The sequence below is a fragment of the Herpailurus yagouaroundi genome, unplaced genomic scaffold (assembly GCF_014898765.1).
Source record: "Herpailurus yagouaroundi ecotype Mexico unplaced genomic scaffold, PumYag 142, whole genome shotgun sequence".
NCBI lineage: Eukaryota > Metazoa > Chordata > Mammalia > Carnivora > Felidae > Herpailurus > Herpailurus yagouaroundi.
Window position 1 is genome coordinate 38398827 of NW_024412397.1, and position 19710 is coordinate 38418536.

Sequence of the window (19710 nt, forward strand, 5' to 3'; positions counted from 1 at the left end):
AGGGCAAGCATTCCAAGCAAAGATAAGGAATTAGATCCTTTGATGAAAGAGGATTTGAGGCAACTGTAGGTGAAGGGTAGGGTGTAATGGGGGTAGATGCTGCAAGGACTGTTTGTAGCAACTGCTCAAAGCTTTAAAAGCCAAGAAGAGAAGCAACTTAATTTGATAGGTAGTGGAGAACCAATGCTTATTTCTGGGCATAAGTGTCTTTATAGAAAAATGCCTCCTAACATATGCCATTTTTAAGCTCCAGTTTTTTAGAACGTTATCTATTTTAAGGGAAAATGAGATTAATGGCAAGAAACCTAAAGCCTATACACTCTTCCCAATTTTTCAAGGAATTTCTACTGAATCATCATCCATGTTTTTTTTTTTTAAGTTTTATTTATTTATTTGGTGTTGGGGGGAGAGCACACGAGTAGGGGCAGGGAGCAGAGAGAGACGGAGAACAAGAATCCCAAGCAGGCTCTATGCTGTCAGCATGGAGCCCGACATGGGGCCTCATCTCATGAAACATGAGATCATGACCTGAGCTGAAATCAAGAATCGGACGCTCAATGCACTAAGCCACCCAGGTGCCCCACTGCCCGTACCATTCTATCAACAGTTCAACATGCTAGGCCACTATGTGAATACTAGGTGTCATCAGCTGATGAAGCAGCTTTTAGTACAGTGCAAGATGGAGTGATATGAATTGAGCAGCACAAACCCACAGTCCATTTCTCCACAACAGACCACTCTCTACAGTTGCTCTTTTTGTGGCTGAGGTCAGTGTCCCTGGGAACTCTTCCTAGATCTAAGTTATTTCATCTGTTTCACCAAGACTTACAGGTGAGGCCTCCCTACTTACCAGCACGACCCCAACAAATCCAGTCTACCAGCTCTCACCAATGCCAGTAACATGCTCTACTTTCCAGAAGCAAGCATTCCCTTCCCCCACAGCTCCCTGAGGAGAGGCCTGGTGGACAGAGAAACTCCAGAAGGCCAGGTGTGGTATCAAAAGAAGAACCACCATTTAACATTCATGCGGACTGTGACACATTCAAGAATTTTCTATAATGAATTGCTTTCTTTCTATTTCACAGATTTATCCCAGAACACTTTTGCTTTTCTAACAATTTTCTAACAATTCTAGTGTTGGGAGGAATCTAAATTAGTATGAGGAATGTATGAGCATTTACTTGAGGGATTCAATTACAGGACCACAGGAGAAATTAAAAAAAAAAAAAAAAAAGGCCAAGTTTTTTTAAAAAAACACACACAATTACATATAATTTTAGAGTTGACATACACATTTTCATTAGAATTTGGCACCTTATCCAGTTTCCTGAAGTTCTTCCATGAACTGTCATACAATGTAATCTAGAAGAAATCAAAGTGGAGAATGATTCTCTTATGGAGGGGAGGAACTGCAGGAAATCGTGTTGGCATGAGTTTCCCATTTACATGCTTCTTATTGTCAAATAATTTGGTCATAAAAGCTTATGAGTGTTAGTACTTGGGTAAGATCAAACCCTTGGAAGGGAGGGGACAAATACAGAGAGGTAATTTGCAATCTGTCTGAATTACGTAATGGTTACAGAGTGGAAAAAACCCAATGTGCAGAGCCATGCAGTTGCCAAGCAATTCAATTATTTTTTCCAGGTAAGCAATCCTAACATGCCCAAGCATTTGAGGGCAGCTTCTGACACTCCTTTCTTATAATGTCTACATGGTTGATAAGCTGTGTATTTAAAAACATCATTTAGAAAAACAAATAGGTTAGAAAAAGTATTCTCCTTTGAAGAACAAGAAAACTTGGAGCTACTGGTTTGATCATCTTAACTGTGTGGAAACTAGACAGTTTACTAATGGTTCAGATATTCCCGTGCACAAACTGCCCGTTAGAGTTGTGGCCACCTGAATGGGGAGACAGGCTAGACATTTACTTTTCTCCCGGGACCATGTTCCACCTTTGCTTTATACTTAGGGAAGCTGGAAAAAAAGGAATCTGAGTGCTCTGGCTACAAAAGTTATCAAGGAGAACTTTGGCAGTAAAGGAATCAACTGGTCTCCACTGGATACGATCTGTATTGTTTTTATATAGCTATATCCCCACATCCCTAGACCTGACACATTGTAGTAGGCACTCGGTAAGTCTGCTGTCTTTGGGAATACAAAGCCAAATGTTAAACATCAAAATGACATCTGAACGGTACCTTTACTCAGGGTACCACAGTACCTTGGGTGGTGCAGTGGGTTAAGCATCTGACTCTTCATCTTGGCTCAGGTCATGATCTGAATTCAAGCCCCACACAGGGCTCTGTGCTGTTGGTACAGACCCTGCTTGGGATTCTGTCTCTCCTTCTCTCGGTCCCTCCCCTCCCCTGCCTGTGCTCTCACTCTCTCAAAATAAATAAACTTAAAAAAATTTAAATGGTACCCTTACTCAAAATCCCCATCTTCCTCTTCTTGCCCTGAATCTTATCCATATTAAAAACCTAGTTTGGGGCGCCTGGGTGGTGCAGTCGGTTAGGCGTCCGACTTCAGCCAGGTCACGATCTCGCGGTCCGTGAGTTCGAGCCCTGCGTCGGGCTCTGGGCTGATGGCTCAGAGCCTGGAGCCTGTTTCTGATTCTGTGTCTCCCTCTCTCTCTGCCCCTCCCCCGTTCATGCTCTGTCTCTCTCTATCCCAAAAATAAATAAACGTTGAAAAAAAAAATAAAAAATAAAAAAAATAAAAACCTAGTTTGAATGACATCTCAATTAAATTATGCTTCATAAATATTTACCATCCACTAAATTTGCATGGCTATTTGGCCAAAGACCCAAACAAGGCTAAGACAAAAACCTTTTCTAGACTAAAATAATCTTTCTTTGAATACCACAGCATTTACTACTTGAAACATTCCTGTCCCTTTTCTGCTGCCTTGAATCCCAATCTATGTTCCAGAGTCTTATGCACACATGTGCATGCATAAAACCCTGCATCTTTTCTCTGCCTTCAGTAACATTTTCTGCCTAAAATGTCCTTTTGAGACTTGTTACACTTGAATAGAAATTTCTCATTCTTTAAATGTTAGTCCAAATATCACTTCCTCTATCAAGTTTTTCTGTTCTTTGTACAGACTTCACTATTTTATTATAATGGGTATGGGAGCCCAACAGCAGGTTGACTTGCATTTTAATTAACAATCTCTCTCCTAACTGACTGGTGAGTAACTCATTAAGACTGGGAATGGTGTCCAGTCCACCTTTCTACTGCATTAGTAGGTGTCTACTCTGACTATAGACCACTGACAGCTCTAGAATCTCTATTTGGAAAATAGGAGCTGCAGCCTGGGTGGAGTTGGGAAACAGATATGGGAATAAGGGGACAGAACTGGACGGGAAATGGGTGAATATTCCTCAGTGTTGCATTAGCATGTCCCTTCATAAAAGGCTAAGAAAATCAACCTTCCATGCCGAAGGGGTTGGATAAGTACTGACAGAGGCTCTTAGCGTAGCTGTTGCAACCCAGGTGTGCTGAACTCAGTGCAATACTGGGAAAACAGTGATACCTTGATGTCTAATTCCTTTGGGGGAGGCCAAGCCTGTAACAAAATTTTTCTCAAAGATGTTATTTTTCCTCAAGAGCACAGAAAGGAAGAAATGAGGATGTGAGGTCCTCTTAGGTACAAGCTTGTTAAATCAAGCCTGGATTCAATGTGAGGAAAGGGCTACATTTTTGAGATTCAAATGGTGGATTGTGCACCCATGTGCTTAAGTGTATTTCTAAGGAGGCATCATCCAGGCTACTGTTTCACTGGCCAAGGATAATTTTGCAAGAGCTGAACAAGCTCTTCCAAAGCGGGTGGTGAAATCTCAGAGCCACCGTGCCTTCCTTGGAGGGAAAGAGTTCAGAGGAGGAGAGGAAACCAAAAGGAACAGGCAGAGAGAAGGAGAAGCTCTTTCTCTACTCCATCCTTTGTGGGTAGAGCAAGGAAAAATTAGAAGATGGGGAGCAAGTGCCTGTGTGATTGATTCTACTAATGTCTCACTACCTTTGGTGAGAAAGGTCTTGATGAGACCACTGGGTCACATCCGTGTCATCTGAAGAATTACCAGATACATCTCAATTCTTCAAGTAGTAATAGAAAGGATTAGGATGTGGACTTCGAACTCCTCCTTCTCTAACATCCTAGAGATGTTTAATGGGTTCCTGATTAATGGATATGGAAAGAAAAAAAATCAAACACACACATGTGCACACAGTGAGCTCTCCATCACACCCACAGCTGCCATACATACAGCAAGGAAAGCATAAGGTTGTGATCCAAGGACATCCCAGTTCTAGTGTCAGACATGAACATTTGGTATCCTCTTGTATAAAATAGAAATTAAACATTCCTATTCTTCCACACAGGCTGTTATAAGAATTAAAGTAAATACACATAAAAGCACAATGAAAATGGTCAAGAGCAATATATAAAAGCTGAGGCCTTAGGACAGCATTATCATGCCCCTCAAGTATACAACTATGCATTATGTTCCTGGTTAAGATCATCAGAGCTATAAGAATGAACAGGATTGGATTGGATTGTTTCAGATATGAAATATGAATCTCCAAAATGCATGTTTTAGATTCAGAGGGCAAAGAACCAAAGAACAAAAGGAGGTCCTTGGCCTCCCACCAGCACAGGAAGGCTATGAACACATTCCCAAGATCCTCCAGTTTATCTACTCAAAAACATCCGAGGGCTTCTCCAGGCCTGAAGTCTTTCCCCAGATAAACATATGAGGTGCTTAAGTAATCACAAGTTCATTTATGAAAGGAAATGACTGTTTTTCCCCAATTTTATACTCTTCCTGTTAAAGTCTTTAGATGGTTTTAGCTGAAAAGGCAAAGAAAAAGAGCAATATGAATACCAAATAATGTTTTATAAGTAAATGACAGCTTTGGAAAAATCAAAACAGCTCACAATATATTGGAACACACTTTTTAAAACTTAAGATACTTGTTTTTATACATCTTGGTGAATAACCTCAAAATAAACACACGCTTTTAAAGTAAGCAAACATCTTATAAAACAGAGACAAAAATCCAAGGAGAAGGGGCTCTACAGGTTTCTGATATTAGAATTATGAATTATAAAGAAGCCTTAAAATCTGCCATGTCCTTGGACTCCAGCATGATGTTTCCCAAACTCTTCACCAAGAGTCCTGGGACCATGGAGTCAGGACTCCAGGCAGTGTACCTGACGGAGTTAATCAATGCTGGGGCTTCTGAGATGCATGCGTAGTCTAGGCCCTTTACTTCCATCAGTACCACCCTCATCAGATGGACTTACCCACATTACAACAGTGCTCATCTCTAGATTCATAACCATGGGTTCACTGATGGTTTTTGAGCAGGTAAAACTCAGTAGAGTCTTACTATAGATTAGAAGAAAAGAGAACCTGAATCCACGAAATTACATGATAATGAGTTTCTGGAATAGCAATATACTTACTAAGAACTCAGACTGCATTCATCTATGACATCTGAGAATTTTCTCAGGTAAGCGAAAATAATGAGATACAAGTCTAGAGTTGAAGGGATCACTTTGTACAAATTCATATAATTACTAAGTTTTTGTGATTTGGTTAGAATTCTCAAAGGTAATCATCTGGGTTTCTAATAATATGTCATTAATTAGTTTTGTTTCTGTTAAGATACTATATTTAGTTCATTGTGATTACATGTGCCTTGGTTTTTTGTTAAGTGTAAATACTGCCAGTCTTCAATAAAATAAGCACGTTCCAGGTGATGTGTTTTCCCTAGCCTATTTCCCCAGTGTTCATCATTACCTATGAGAGACTCCAGTAGAAATGAGTAAGTACACAAAGGACGTGTCTGTAGATCTGTGTTTGTGAAAAATATTAATGGAGTCACATAAACTTATCTAGTTAGGGACCTGAACAGTCATCACAGAGGACTGGCATTATGGAATTTAAAATATTCGTTGCGGGACACCTGGCTGGCTCAGTCAGAGGAACATGTGACTCCTGATCTCAGGTTGGGGAGTCTGAGACCCATACTGGGTATAGAGATTACTTAAGTAAATAAAAATTAAAAAAAAAAAAATTGAAGTACGTATTGCCTTTCTTGAAAAGAAATGAGCAATTCTATGGTTTCCTGAGAACATCTCACATGTATGCATAGTTGCTTCAAATAGAGTAAAAACAATCTTTGCATACTCCTATGATGAAATCATGAAGAAAAATTCTTTTTCTTAGAGACGACAACATGCTTCACGTATTTAAGGGCTGTACCTAATAAAACACATATTATCTTATCTACTGGTCACCCTATCTGACTCAAGAGGGAGGACTTCTGAGGTCTTTCCCAAACTGTGGCCATTTTAAGTCATCCAGGCAGCACCCACCCAACTCCCAAAGAACCTGCAGGAAGGTCTCTCTCCACAAACTCCTCATGACCCACCCCCACCCCTTCTTTGTATACCCAAAGCTCTTCCAAAGCAGCACTTACCACAGTGTTGTCTCTAATCTTTTGCAAGGACAGTGCCCTGCGGTACTGAACTCCCAGAAGACCATGACTATGTCTTATATACCTGGGTTCCCAGGGCCCAGCCCAAGGAAAGGCTCAAAACATGTGTGCCAAATAAAACTCAACTGATTATCAGAACCAAATACTCCTTAGTATGAGCTAGATGAAGATGCGGCTGACTGCTTTCAAAGACGTATCTTCCATATACATAAAAAACAAAATTTATAGGGGCAGTTTGATCAATGAAGGTAAAATGCATATACACCCCAACAAACACCCCAACAAAAACACAAAAGCACCAACTCATGTTTACTTTCAGTATCAAAGTATCAAGATATATGTAAACAAATTTACAAGGGGAAAAAAAAAAAACTAGAGTATTTCATATTCTGCTCAAAAAACAAACTCCCTTTCATCCTAGGCATTAGTTGGGATACTGCAGTGATAGAACCTGAGGCTGGACCACCCCTACCGTTACCCAACTTACTTTTTGCCCCCTTACTCTTTTAATTAGTCAGTAGGCGGAGATATAAAGTAAATGGATTTTAAAATTAAATGAAGTCAAATAGAACTGGAGAAAGAAACTGTCACCAAAGAAAACCCCAAACAAACAAACAAACAAACAAAAACCTACCTCTCTACATAATACAGCACCAATATGAACAATATTCCATTATAATACAATTACATCTATAATAGTAACACAATCCAGGATGACTTAAATTTCTTACAGCAAATAATAGTCTGATGTTATAAAGCTAAGTAAGCTCTTGAGCTATCAGACACTGATGAAATATCCTTACTTGGTTTCAGTTCAAGAGAGCCAACAAGAGAAGGTCTACTAAATTTAGACTCTGAGCTGATTTCATCACTAACCTGTCCTCCTGAAAGAGGTCTCTGAGGACAAAAAAAGAAGGCACAGGGGACACCACAATAGGATGGGCTTAACCTATTTAACAGGCACAGACTGTAGCCGAAAATGGTCACAAAGAATATTCTGCTAAGGTTCACAGCACCTGTACAGGCCCTGGGGCATGGCAGACAGCCACACCTTTGTGAATCCCAGAGTGTTTCTGTTGAAGCCTCGCTCCTTCCAGAGAGCCATCAAGGACCCAGAATTGTGAATGTGACTACAGTGACTGCAATATGACCAGCTGAATCCACAAGTTTTCCCAGAAGAGAAAAAACACCAGAAACTTGATCCAAGACAGGGCAATTTGGAGAAGCACAAATTGAAACTTCAGTCAAATAGTGGTCATTTCTCTTTCTTTTTAAGCTGGTGAAAAAAAACACCTAAATTTTCCAGCGCAAAAAAAAAAAATAGTTTAGTTCAAATTACACTTTACTAAGATACTAAAATGCTCAGGAAGATCAATGAACTGTTAACCAGTATAGTAACGCTACAGGCAGTGTCCACCTGACTGGGGTTTATAGCTCTGAATCTGCAAAAAGTCAGTGGTTTGCTTGTCCTAAGAAGTGGGTGAGGAGGAGGAAGGGAAGGTTGCACGGAGAGAAGAGGGCAGTCTGCACTAGGCTTTGGAGGTATGGGAGAGCCACTGGTCACGTGCTTGCTGGTCAAGCACAGGCAGTGACTCAGCAGTGGACCCGATGACTTTGCTGCTTTAGGTCCCAGATCATAGGAGAGGATGGCAACACAGAAAAATGGATGTCAAAGGAATGTTTCAAAGGAGATTTGATATATTAGAACAGGGGAAGAGGGGTGGAGAGGAAAAGGTACATTTCTTCCATCCCCATCAAACTCCTCTAGCCATTTTTTCCCATTCCTCCCCTCCATAGAGTCTACTACCTTTCCTGCCACCTCCAGTATGGTATCTCAAGTTGTTAAAGTTGTTTTTAGGGATTTTTAGCACCATGCTGTCCATCCTCCCTCTGTAGTACCTTATAAAATATTCAGTTCACTGGTTTGAGCTGTGTACTAAAGTAAACACAAGGTATCTCAACCCCACTAAAAGCATTAGGAATTTTACAAAGTATACAACAAAGTGTTCTGAAGCTGAATTAACCTAGTACTTCATGTGGTTCAACCCCCTATTCAACTATGGGGAAACCCACATATATTGTTCATCTTTAAAACAGATTTAGGTGAGCAGTACAGTGTCCTGTTATTATAGGTAGTATTCACATCCACTGATATACTGCTCTCCATTTTTTTTTTTAAATTTTTTTTTTTCAACATTTATTTATTTTTGGGACAGAGAGAGACAGAGCATGAATGGGGGAGGGGCAGAGAGAGAGGGAGACACAGAATCGGAAACAGGCTCCAGGCTCTGAGCCATCAGCCCAGAGCCTGACGCGGGGCTCAAACTCACAGACCGCGAGATCGTGACCTGGCTGAAGTCGGACGCTTAACCGTCTGCGCCACCCAGGCGCCCCTACTGCTCTCCATTTTATACAGCCTAATCTTTTACTTGAGACATAAAGGTTGCTTTTCACAAGAAGCGAATGCCAACTAAATATGCACATGATTTATATGACCCAGATTTACTGTTCAAAATTTTTTTAATGTTTATTTTTGAGAGAGAGAGAGAGAGAGAGAAACACATGGGTGCATGAGTGGGGAGGGGCAGAGAGAGAGAGAGAGAGAGAGGGAATGAGAAGCAGGCTCCAGGCTCCGAGCTGTCAGCACAGAGCCCGAAGAACCCTGAGATCATGAAATGAAGTCGGATGCTCAACCAACTGACCCACCTAGGCACCTCCCCAGATTTACTGTTCAGAGCAAACTTTCATAAGGTGACATCGCTGGGATAAAATAACAGGAGATAAGAGTGAGTCACTTCCATTGTTTTGCAACCTACTACAATCTATTTCCAAGTATTAGACCTTCTCACAACACCTCTCCTTTAAAGAACTTTTAAAATGCTTCTATAAGAAACAAAAGCTATATGAAGGCAGAAAATTCTGAAGAAAAAGGAACACAAACATGAAGAAGCCGTATGTTACTTTTCTATGAGCTAAAGAAAAGCTGTCATTCGCTTTAATATTAGCTGGATTGATATCTTTTAGCTGGAAATAAAAAAAGAAATAGAAAACAATGCAAATGGGGAAAAAAATGCCAAAGGAGGACTGCCAGAATTAGAGCATAAGTCTTTGGCAAAAAGAAGTAATTGTATTGAATAAGAAAAAAAAAATCAGTTTAAATACATGAAATTTTTTTTTAATGTTTGTTTATTTTTGAGAGAGAGAGAGAGAACGCAAGCAGGGGAGGGGCAGAGAGAGAGAGAAGGAGACACAGAATCTGAAGCAGGCTCCAGGTTCTGAGCTGTCAGCACAGAGCCCGACGTGGGGCTCAAACCCACAAATAGCAAGATCATGACCTGAGCCGAAGTGGGCGCTTAACTGAGCCACCCAGGTGCCCCATAAATACGTGAACTTAATTTATATTTTACCACAGCATACTAAAATAAAACCACACATAGACAACTGAAGTAATCAAAATAAAAGTTGAAGAGAAAAATACCATCCAAGAATTTGATTACTTTTAAGTATGATGAGGAGAAATCACTTAGGTCACCAGTATTTGTTTGTTCTTGTCCTAATAGCACTGTCCTAGCTGTCTTCAATGTCTTCTAGAACAATGAAGGGTATAAATAAATAAATAGAAAGACAGCATCTTCCTGCTAAATGCCACTGCTCAAGAATCAGAGACTAAATTATGAATGAGGAAACCGTGCCTGATAGATTTTGGATATTTTAACTTCATTTTTAGTGGTTTGGGGTTTCTCTAAAATGCACTGCAAGCCCTTGGCTACAGCACAGAAGTACTTGGGGTGCTTGTTAAAATGCAGATTTTAGGCTTCACATCCGGAGATACTGGTTTGCCAGGTCAAGGGTCCTAAGAATCTGCATTTTTAAGCAGCCCCACAGGAGATACATGCATATGGTCCACAGTTTCAGGAAACTACTGCCTAAAATAAGAGACCTCTTATGTACCCTATGGATTAACATGATTTAAGCAAACACAACAAAACAAACAAACAAACAAACAAACAAACACGTGACCCTCTGTAGTACAGAGATCATAGTAAAACCTGTTTCAGAGCAGAAAGGAACCTTTAAATCTATTCTTCTGAACAAATCATCAGCCTTGTAACCTTAGGTAGCCGGGGAGTCTTCTTAATGACAATTATCTGTTCGGTAGGGAGCCAAATGGTTTCCACAGGTGTGCCATCAACCCATGCTTGATAGCAATGTAGCTACAAATGGTTGAAAAATGCATACCAGTGCTTGAAGATAACTGTAGAAGAATCTTTCCAAAATTCTGCTTAAAATTTTGTTGAATTCGCCTTACTCTAAAGCTGAAAGATCTGCAGAGAAACTACATATATTACTCAAACATCTATTACATCTATTACGACTCTATCTCAAAATCCTAAATGGCCCCTCATTGCATTTGCTAGCAAAACCTCTCCGTGGTCATCAGAGAGAAAGCTGTTAGTGGGCTCCTTTACTACCTAACTCCTTCCTTCTGGCCTCTTTTCTATATGACCAACCCCGTTCCCCTTATCCACATGTACATACACCCACTTTGAGAGTAAGACACATTCCTGTCTTTGCCCCTAGCAGTTGCAAACTGATTTTCATTCCCCCTAAAAGGAGCATTTCTGAGGCAACAGTTATGTGCCAGGTGCTGTGGAGAAACGAACCCCAAGCAATTACGAGGCTGAAGGGATCTGAGTTAGTAACAAGGGAACGAACTGCTAATGACAGTTTTTCCCCAGCAAGTCAAAACTAAAACACCGGAGTGCTCCAGAATGCACCGCAAGAAGAGTGCCATCAAATCTGAGTGGAGATCTGCAGCTGAGTTAGATGCAACAGGGGTTGTTTCTGACTGTGGCTGTGGGAGTCATTTCAACAGGCCAACAATATATACCTCGTACGTTCTCACAGTCCAAGCCAGCTTCTCTTAGCTTGTGCTCAAGGGCAAAGAACTGGCTGGTGAGCATCCATTATCGATCTCACAAATCATAGGACTTGTTTGAGGCCTGGGCACAGAGAGGGGGAGTGAGGCAATGCGTAGGTTCCAGCCAACCTCACTGTCCTCCTCGGGGGACAAATGATCACGGGAGAAGAGGTGTCAATAGTAGTGAAAGACTGTCCTCTGGTCTGTTCTCAAATCTTGACCTGGAGAAAGGAGAATATATTCCCTGGGAGGCGTTGGACTCAGGCTTACTGGGGGCTTTCCAAATTCTGGCTACACTTCATGAAATCCTTTTACACACGACCCCCTAGGAAAGATAGGAGAAGGTCTTTCTGTTGCACAGACAGCACTACGGCAGCTAAACCTGCTAACTCCCTTGTACCTGTTATGCCTTGTGGAATTTCACATGAACACAGTTCAGGAATATTTTCTAACACCATTTTTATGTCAGAGCCAGGGAGGAAATCTCTTACCTGTAAGTTCACAAGTAGAATACACTTCCTATTTCCAAAGGAAGACTATTTCTTTGATAAACATTCCAAGAATGAATTACTTTATCAGTGGCACGTTTTTGGAACATGCTCCTGCTTTATCATCGATGTTAAATCTTAATTACTTTCTTCTTAAACTCAACATGTATTCCCCACAGACCTACTTTATACCAAGCATGGTGCCACCTTAGGCATCTGACAAAGAATAAAACACAGTCCTGTCCTCAAGGACTCCTGGTTCCTTCAGACGAGTGGGAGCTGGACCTTCTGGCACAGTGTGGTTAAGTGTTACTCTGGAAGAGTGGGCACCGTGTTTTGGGGGAATCTGGGAAACCCTTCAGAGGGACAACAACTGAGTTGGATTTTAAAGTGTCGATGAGGGGGCGCCTGGGTGGCGCAGTCGGTTAAGCGTCCGACTTCAGCCAGGTCACGATCTCGCGGTCCGTGAGTTCGAGCCCCGCATCAGGCTCTGGGCTGATGGCTCAGAGCCTGGAGCCTGTTTCCGATTCTGTGTCTCCCTCTCTCTCTGCCCCTCCCCCGTTCATGCTCTGTCTCTCTCTGTCCCCAAAAAATAAATAAACGTTGAAAAAATAAAAATAAAAAAAATGAAGTGTCGATGAGATTTTAACATGAATGAAAAGAAGAAGAAAGACTTTCTCAGCAAAAGAAGCATGAAAACAAGTTATGGGATGCAAAAGGCCATCTGTAGGGAACAAAGAGTATTTTGTGGGACTGAGGCACCGGGGGAGGGGGAGCAGGCAGGATGGGGGGCACGTAGATGTAGAAACTGAGGAGACAGGATGCAGCAAGAACAGAAAGGACTTTATCAGCCATGCAAAAGAATGAATTTTATCCTATAGGAAGGACAACATGGTGTCCAGAAGGTTTTTAAAGAAGGGGTTATAAGACCCAACTTGTGTTTTAGGAACGCAAGAGTGGTGGCTGATGGGATGAGAGATAAGAGCCTATAAATCCAATTACAAGGCATTACAGAAACCGTTCATAATATGCATTGGGACGCCTCTATGCTCTTAGATGCCCGTTATCATTCCCCTCTCCGACACACACACATTTTTTAGTTACATCTGAGTTTTGTCCCTTTAATTATGTATCAATACTGATAATTCTTTTTTCCCCACCCAAGATGTATCATCTGTGGTTCATAAACTAATATTCCAGACGATAGTAGTAAACATTTAGGTAAATACAGGCTTAATATAATAATCTCTTACCTGAACAAAGCTGTTCCACTTTTGTGTAGTTTAAAGATACTATGTCATTAACCCATGCGATGATGTCATGTCTGCTCATAGTCTCTTGGGTTATCGAGGTAGAATACACATTGACCGCCATTCCCCAACTAGAAAAAGACAAACAAGGAAAAAATTAACTCCGGAACATAAAAGATACCCATTTCAAGGTCAGGAACCCTGGTCCAGACCCTAACATGTCTGCTTTGGCTGAGTCTTTTCTCTTCTCTCTCTCTCTTCTACATATTTGTTATGATACCATTAAATTTCATGTGTTGTTCATGCAGTATTATCCCATACCTCCTCCCCCGCCCCGCCCCCGGACTCCCATGTTTTTTAGGTCCTGAGACACCGATTTTTCTGATGTAATTTAAAGTCTCATTTTCATCCTTAAGTCTATGTGTGGTATTAAAAAGGTCCCTAACCGTGTGCACTACAGTCCCCTTTATCTTGTACACAACTTCACTGTACTTTCATTACAAGCACTCGCAAACAGTGCCTCCTCCTGCACTCTTCTTTGGGGATGTAAATGGGAGCTCCACTGTATCCAGTTGGTCAGGCTAAAAACACAACACCCACTCTTGCCTCCTCCGTCTCCCTCACCACCATATCCAATCCACCAGCAAATTCTACTGGCTCTACCTTCCAAGTATTTTCACACTTCGGTCAATGCTCACCTGATGTTGGGCGATAGTCTTTTCACTGGCCTCCCAACTTGCACCCTTGCCCCCTCACCACGTGTTCTCAACACAGCAGCCAGAGCTATCCTACTGGCAAAAATCAGATGCTTTCTCTTAATTTAAAACCTTCCAGGGGCTCCTGGGTGGCTCAGTCAATTGAGTGTCCAACACCTGATTTTTGGCTCAGGTCATGATCCCAGGGTCACGGGACTGAGTCCTGCATCAGGCTCCTTGCTGAGCGTGGAGCCTGCTAAAGGTTTTCTCTCTCCCTCTCTCTGTCCTCTCCCCTGTGTGCACTCTAAAAAAAATAAATAAATAAAAAATCCTCCACTGGTTGCTCATCTCAGAGCACAATCTGAAGTTCTTACCAAGCTTTACAAGGCTTTCTACATTCTGCTCCCAGTCACTGTCCCTCACTCCACTCCATCCAGACCAGCCTTGTGACTCTGGCTTTGCACTCTCCTCACTTCCTCCTCAAGGCTTTTGCATTTGCTGTGGCTGCAGCCAGGACCATTCCCCAGTTTTGAGATGCACTCTCCCTCATTTCTTTCAAGCTCCCCTCAATGCCACTTCATTAAGGGGGTGTCATCATTATCTCCTATTCTTTTTCTCTATTCACAGACACAGGACAGAAGCTCCATGGGGACAGGGATTTTTGTCCATTTTATTCTTTGTATAGCCCTGGTGTCTAGTCCAGTTCAGACAGAGTAGGCTTTCGATAAAATTGCTGAATGCAGGCATGTGCTCCCCCACTCCCCCCATCCCATGTAAGATAAGCAGGGCAGTAGGTAAGCTACAAACTTTTTTTTTTTAATCAGCTTTAGAGAAAACCCACTTCAGAAACAGGCTTCATATAGGTTTCATTAGAAAAAAATTCTCACCTAGCATTCTCTCTCTCTCAAAGCTTTGGACAAAGCCTTTACAAAAAGTATAAAAACATTTGAATAATTTGAAGACATGTACTGCCCAACTGCATAGATCTCCCCTTTATGAAACTGGGAAAGAAGACTAATTATTAATATATTTCTCTGACCATTTCATGATACCAATTTCCCCAACTTTTCATCAGAGTGGCATATACAGAAAAGGTTTTGTTCAAAATATTTTGTTATCTATAGTTTTGTGTCATTGGTTTTTACAGCTGTTCACAACAAAATTCAATTGAAGTACAGACTTTTCCCATATACCCCCCCTTTGTCCCCCCACACATACAGCCTCCCCTACTATCAACATCCCACACCAGCTGGTACATTTATTACAATCAATGAACCTACACTGATACATCATTATCACCCAAAGTCCATAGTTACATTAGGGTTCACTCTTGGTGTCCTATATTTTATGGGTTTTCACACATATATGACGCGTATCCACTATTGTAGTGTCGCACGGAGTAGTTTAGGGAAACACAACACCCATCTAAAAATCCTCTGCTCCGCTGATTCATAACTTCCTCCCACCAATCCCTGACAGCCACTGATCTTTTTACTGTTTCCATGGTTTTCCCTTTCCCAGAATATCATACAGTTGGAATCATACAGCATGTAGCCTTTTCAGATTGGCTTCTTTCACTTAGTGATGTGCGTTTAAGGCTCCTTCACGTCTTTTCATGGCCTGACAGCTCATCTCTTTTGAGCTCTGTTACACTGTGTGAAGGCACCACTCACTCACTGAAGGTCATCTTGGTTGCTTTCAAATTTTGGCAATTATGAATAAAGCTGCTACAGACATCCATGTGCAGGCTTTTGTTTGGAAATAAGTTTTCAATTCATTTGGGTAAATACCAAAAAGCCCTACTGATGGAATATATGATAAGAATGTTTACCTTGATAAGAAATTGCTAAAATGTCTTCCAAAGTGGCTGTGCCCATTTTGCATTCCCACCAGCCATCAATGAGAGTTCCTGTTGATCCACATTCTCACCAGCATTTGGTGCTGTCAGTGTTTTAAATTTTTTCTTTTTTTGATGTTTATTATCGAGAGACAGAGACACAGAGTGTGAGCAGGGGAGGGGTAGAGATGGGGGGAGACACAGAATCTGAAGCAGGCTCCAGGCTCTGTGCTGTCAGCACGATGTGGGGCTCGAATCCACGAACCGTGAGATCATGACCTGAGCCCAAGTGGGTCGCCTAACCAACTGAGCCACCCAGGCACCCCTGTCAGTGTTTTAGATTTCGGCATTCTAATAGCGGTACTCTAGTAAAAAAATTTTAATGTTTAAACCTGGTTGAAACCTTGTGATTTTACTAGTTCTGTGCAACATATTAACACTTGACATAATTTTATGCAAAATGTGTGTATAAACTTTCATTTTGAAAAATTTTATATATATGAATCCTATTTGGAAAGTTTTTGAACATATGAAAGTAGAGAGAACAGAATAGCCAGTTGTCTTCACTTCTTGGCTTCAACAATTACTAATACTGGCCAATCCTACTCCATTTAAACTACAGTCAATACTCTCCATCCCAAAGCCTACCCTCCATTCCCCAAGCCAGTCTATTTTGAAGTAAATACCAAGCTTATCATTTTGTGTACAAGTATTTCAGTATGTGTCTCTAAAAGATAAGGACATTTGAAAAAACTTCAAATAGCATTATCACATCTAAAAGTAAAAATAATTTCTTAATATCAAATATGCATTATATCTTATAATTTCTTCTCCTTTCTAACATATATATGTAAACAATACATATATGTAAACATATATATGTAAATATAAACATATATACATATAAACATATAAATATAAATAAAAAAACATATATATACATAGTTGAAGGAAGTGGGTTGTCTTGTACAGTTTCCACAATCTGGACTTTGCTCACTGCATGCCATTCTATAAATGGGTCATTTGATCTAGAGGCCAGATATGATTCAAGTTCTAATTGGGGGTTTGGAGGCAGGACTACTTACTTGCAGTGTTTGAACTTCCATCAGGAGGCACATAATGTCTGACTCCTTTTGGGATATTGTTAGCCATTAATGATATTTGTTTAGAGACTTCAAAGTGATATTCTGTCACTCATTTTTGATTTACTACCTAGCATAATTCTACAAAGAGAAATTTCCCCTCTGAGGTACTGGTCATATTAACATATGATTCGCTTTATTGACCATTTTTTTCAAAACAACGAGGTAGTTCTCTAATAGTCTCCCAAGTTGACTAATGAGGTTTTTAATTCTGAAGTATAATTAGGAACTCCTAGCAAGTAGGTTTCTTTTTTTAAAAGTTTTTTTCAACGTTTATTTATTTTTGGGACAGAGAGAGACAGAGCATGAACGGGGGAGGGGCAGAGAGAGAGGGAGACACAGAATCAGAAACAGGCTCCAGGCTCTGAGCCATCAGCCCAGAGCCCGACGCGGGGCTCGAACTCACGGACCGCGAGATCGTGACCTGGCTGAAGTCGGACGCTTAACCGACTGCGCCACCCAGGCGCCCCCTAGCAAGTAGGTTTCAATCCATGTTTCAACCCACCACAGTTTATGTCTTTGCTGATGTGTAAGCTTGTAAGAACTTATTCAAGCTGGTTTCTGAGTTCTGCTGACAAGGTCCTGGGAGTCTCTGATAACTTCTTTGCCTTCTGGGATGGCAAAATGTTCCAGGCCCAACTTGGACATTTCTCACCTTAGACCTAAAACCAGGAATTTCTCCAAGTGTTCCTTCTTTCTTTAGTCACAAATGGTAGAGATAAATATTTTTAAGCACGGCGATATGTGACAGAAAAATCTCGTTTTACACAAAAATCTTTGAATTTATAAAAGGCTTCTATTTGGAGTGCTTATTAAGTCCACAGCAATAAAGATCTGCTTTCTACTTGCAGTGCGAAAGATTTTATTTTTAAATAAAAATATTCATCCATCCCCAGAAGCACCCTTACCTCTAAAATTCTCTTCCCCTGAAGACCTAAAACAAAAAACAAAACCTCACGATACTGGCATTTCAGATAATGTGACCATTGTTACTACTTTTATACAATATATGAAAGGTTTTTGAGTTTCTGATTAATAACGTGTGTTGTTTTAGTCTATCATTTATTAAACAAAACCATTTACTTTTAATACCTAGTCAACTTTGTATGACTATGTAAATTATGTAAAATCTCAGTAGAGATAATTCAAAATTTAGAACATTTTGAACTGCTTAATTTTCTTTTACAGGTATAACTTTTGGTAGTTGATGTAGATTTCTGATGGCTTCTTCTTTAGGCAGTACTGAAAAGCTTTTGCTTTACCGTGCAATGTATTGTTGCAGGATGAGGCATCGGGGTCCAGAATTGTGCTAGGTGACATCTAGCCAAATTGGGACAATATTTTTGGTCCAGATGATTTAAAAACAACCAACCACAAAGCAGGAGCAATACTGTCAGGTCTGTGTTTTAGACAGATAATCTATATACAAGTGAGTAGAAATGTTCTGTGGTTTCCTAACAGAAATGTGCAACAAAGGAACAGGCAGCCATGAGAAGAGGGAAGCAGGTCATTCATTTGCTAGAGGTTCTGTCAATGAATCACACCTCCTCTGGGTGTTTCTTGATAACATTCACCTAAGGGGAACAATCTTTCATATCTAAATAAACAATCTTTCATATCTACAAAAGCAAGTAAAATTGGGAAGACCAGACAAACAATGAAATAGCACCTGATTTTTGCTTTAGAAAATCTGTTAATCAGTTCTAGACTCACCACTCTAGCCTCTGCCACATCCGCTCTCTAACACAGCTGCAGTCCCCAGAATCAACTCACCCCACCCCCAACAGTGACAGTAAGACCAACCGGCACTAGGGGACCTGTGGGAAAAGCAGAATGGAGGGCAGACCAAGAGTGAGGGTGAAGGAAGGAAAGTTAAGTTTTCCTTCTTTCCTTTTTTTTTTTTTTTTTTTTTTAAAAGTAAGCTCTACACCCAGTGTGGGGCTTGAACTCACGATCCCAAGATCAAGTGTCACATGCTCTGCCGACTCAGAAAGCCAGAAGCTTCTATTAGGTTTTCTAAAATAAAACAACAACAATGCATCAAATAAATAGATTTCCATACCTACTTCAAACTAATTAATAGCCATGGAACCATACAGATAATTTCTATTTACAATCCATGCTGAGTAGAATATTTTTATCTACCTTCCTCCAAATGTCACCAAGATACTCACAATTCATTTCACTTTGTGGTTGTCTTTTGCTCCCTTTATTAGTTCTCATCTCAAGGTGCAAAGCCTTCTGATTTTTGAGGCAGAGTGCTGGGTCTAGACCCCCTCTCCGCAGAAGGGCTGGTGCTCTTCCTAACCCCTAGGAAGTGAGGTGGCTCCAAAATGCAAAAAGAATTCCATTCCTGCTTTGCCATCCATGCTTTGCTCTTCCCAATTCCTTCAGCTCCCATTTTTCCTACAGGCGCAACTTCAACATATTCAAGCCTAATTTATTCAGGTGACCACACAGTTCACGGAAGGAAACTGATCTTTTTCCAAGTGTTAAACTCAGGGCTGGTGAGAGTGTATTTACTGGTCTTAGCTTTTCTGTGGAGACATTCTAAAATCCTAAGATTTCATTATAATTTTTTCACTGTCAATCTAGATTACAGTACACAAGTACCAGCTCCTGATTATTCAGAAATGTTTGGATAACACAAGGAATTTTTCTATTATTTTTAAATGATTTCATGCTCCCATTTTGATCCTTGAAAGAATCCTATGAGGAAAGCAGGGCAGGAATTATAGTCTTCCCTGACAAATGTGGATACCCAGTCTTTCTGAAGGTAGGAGTTAAAATAATTCATACAAGACACTGATGAATGAAATTGAAAAAGATCCCGATAAATGGAGAGATACTCTTGGACTGGAAGAATATTG

At 40.7% G+C, this 19710-nt stretch overlaps 1 protein-coding gene across 4 annotated transcripts in view; it reads right to left on the reverse strand.

Annotated features, from left to right (window-relative positions):
* The window catches only part of MAPRE2 (microtubule associated protein RP/EB family member 2), a 161408-nt gene that overhangs the window by 56748 nt on the left and 84950 nt on the right, over positions 1-19710 (reverse strand). For all 4 annotated transcript variants that reach the window (XM_040479082.1, XM_040479083.1, XM_040479081.1 and 1 more), the window contains one exon: positions 13170-13297. In XM_040479082.1, coding sequence (XP_040335016.1) covers positions 13170-13290 — 121 coding nt within the window. In that variant the 5' untranslated portion in view covers positions 13291-13297. The remainder of the gene's footprint in view (positions 1-13169; positions 13298-19710) is intronic.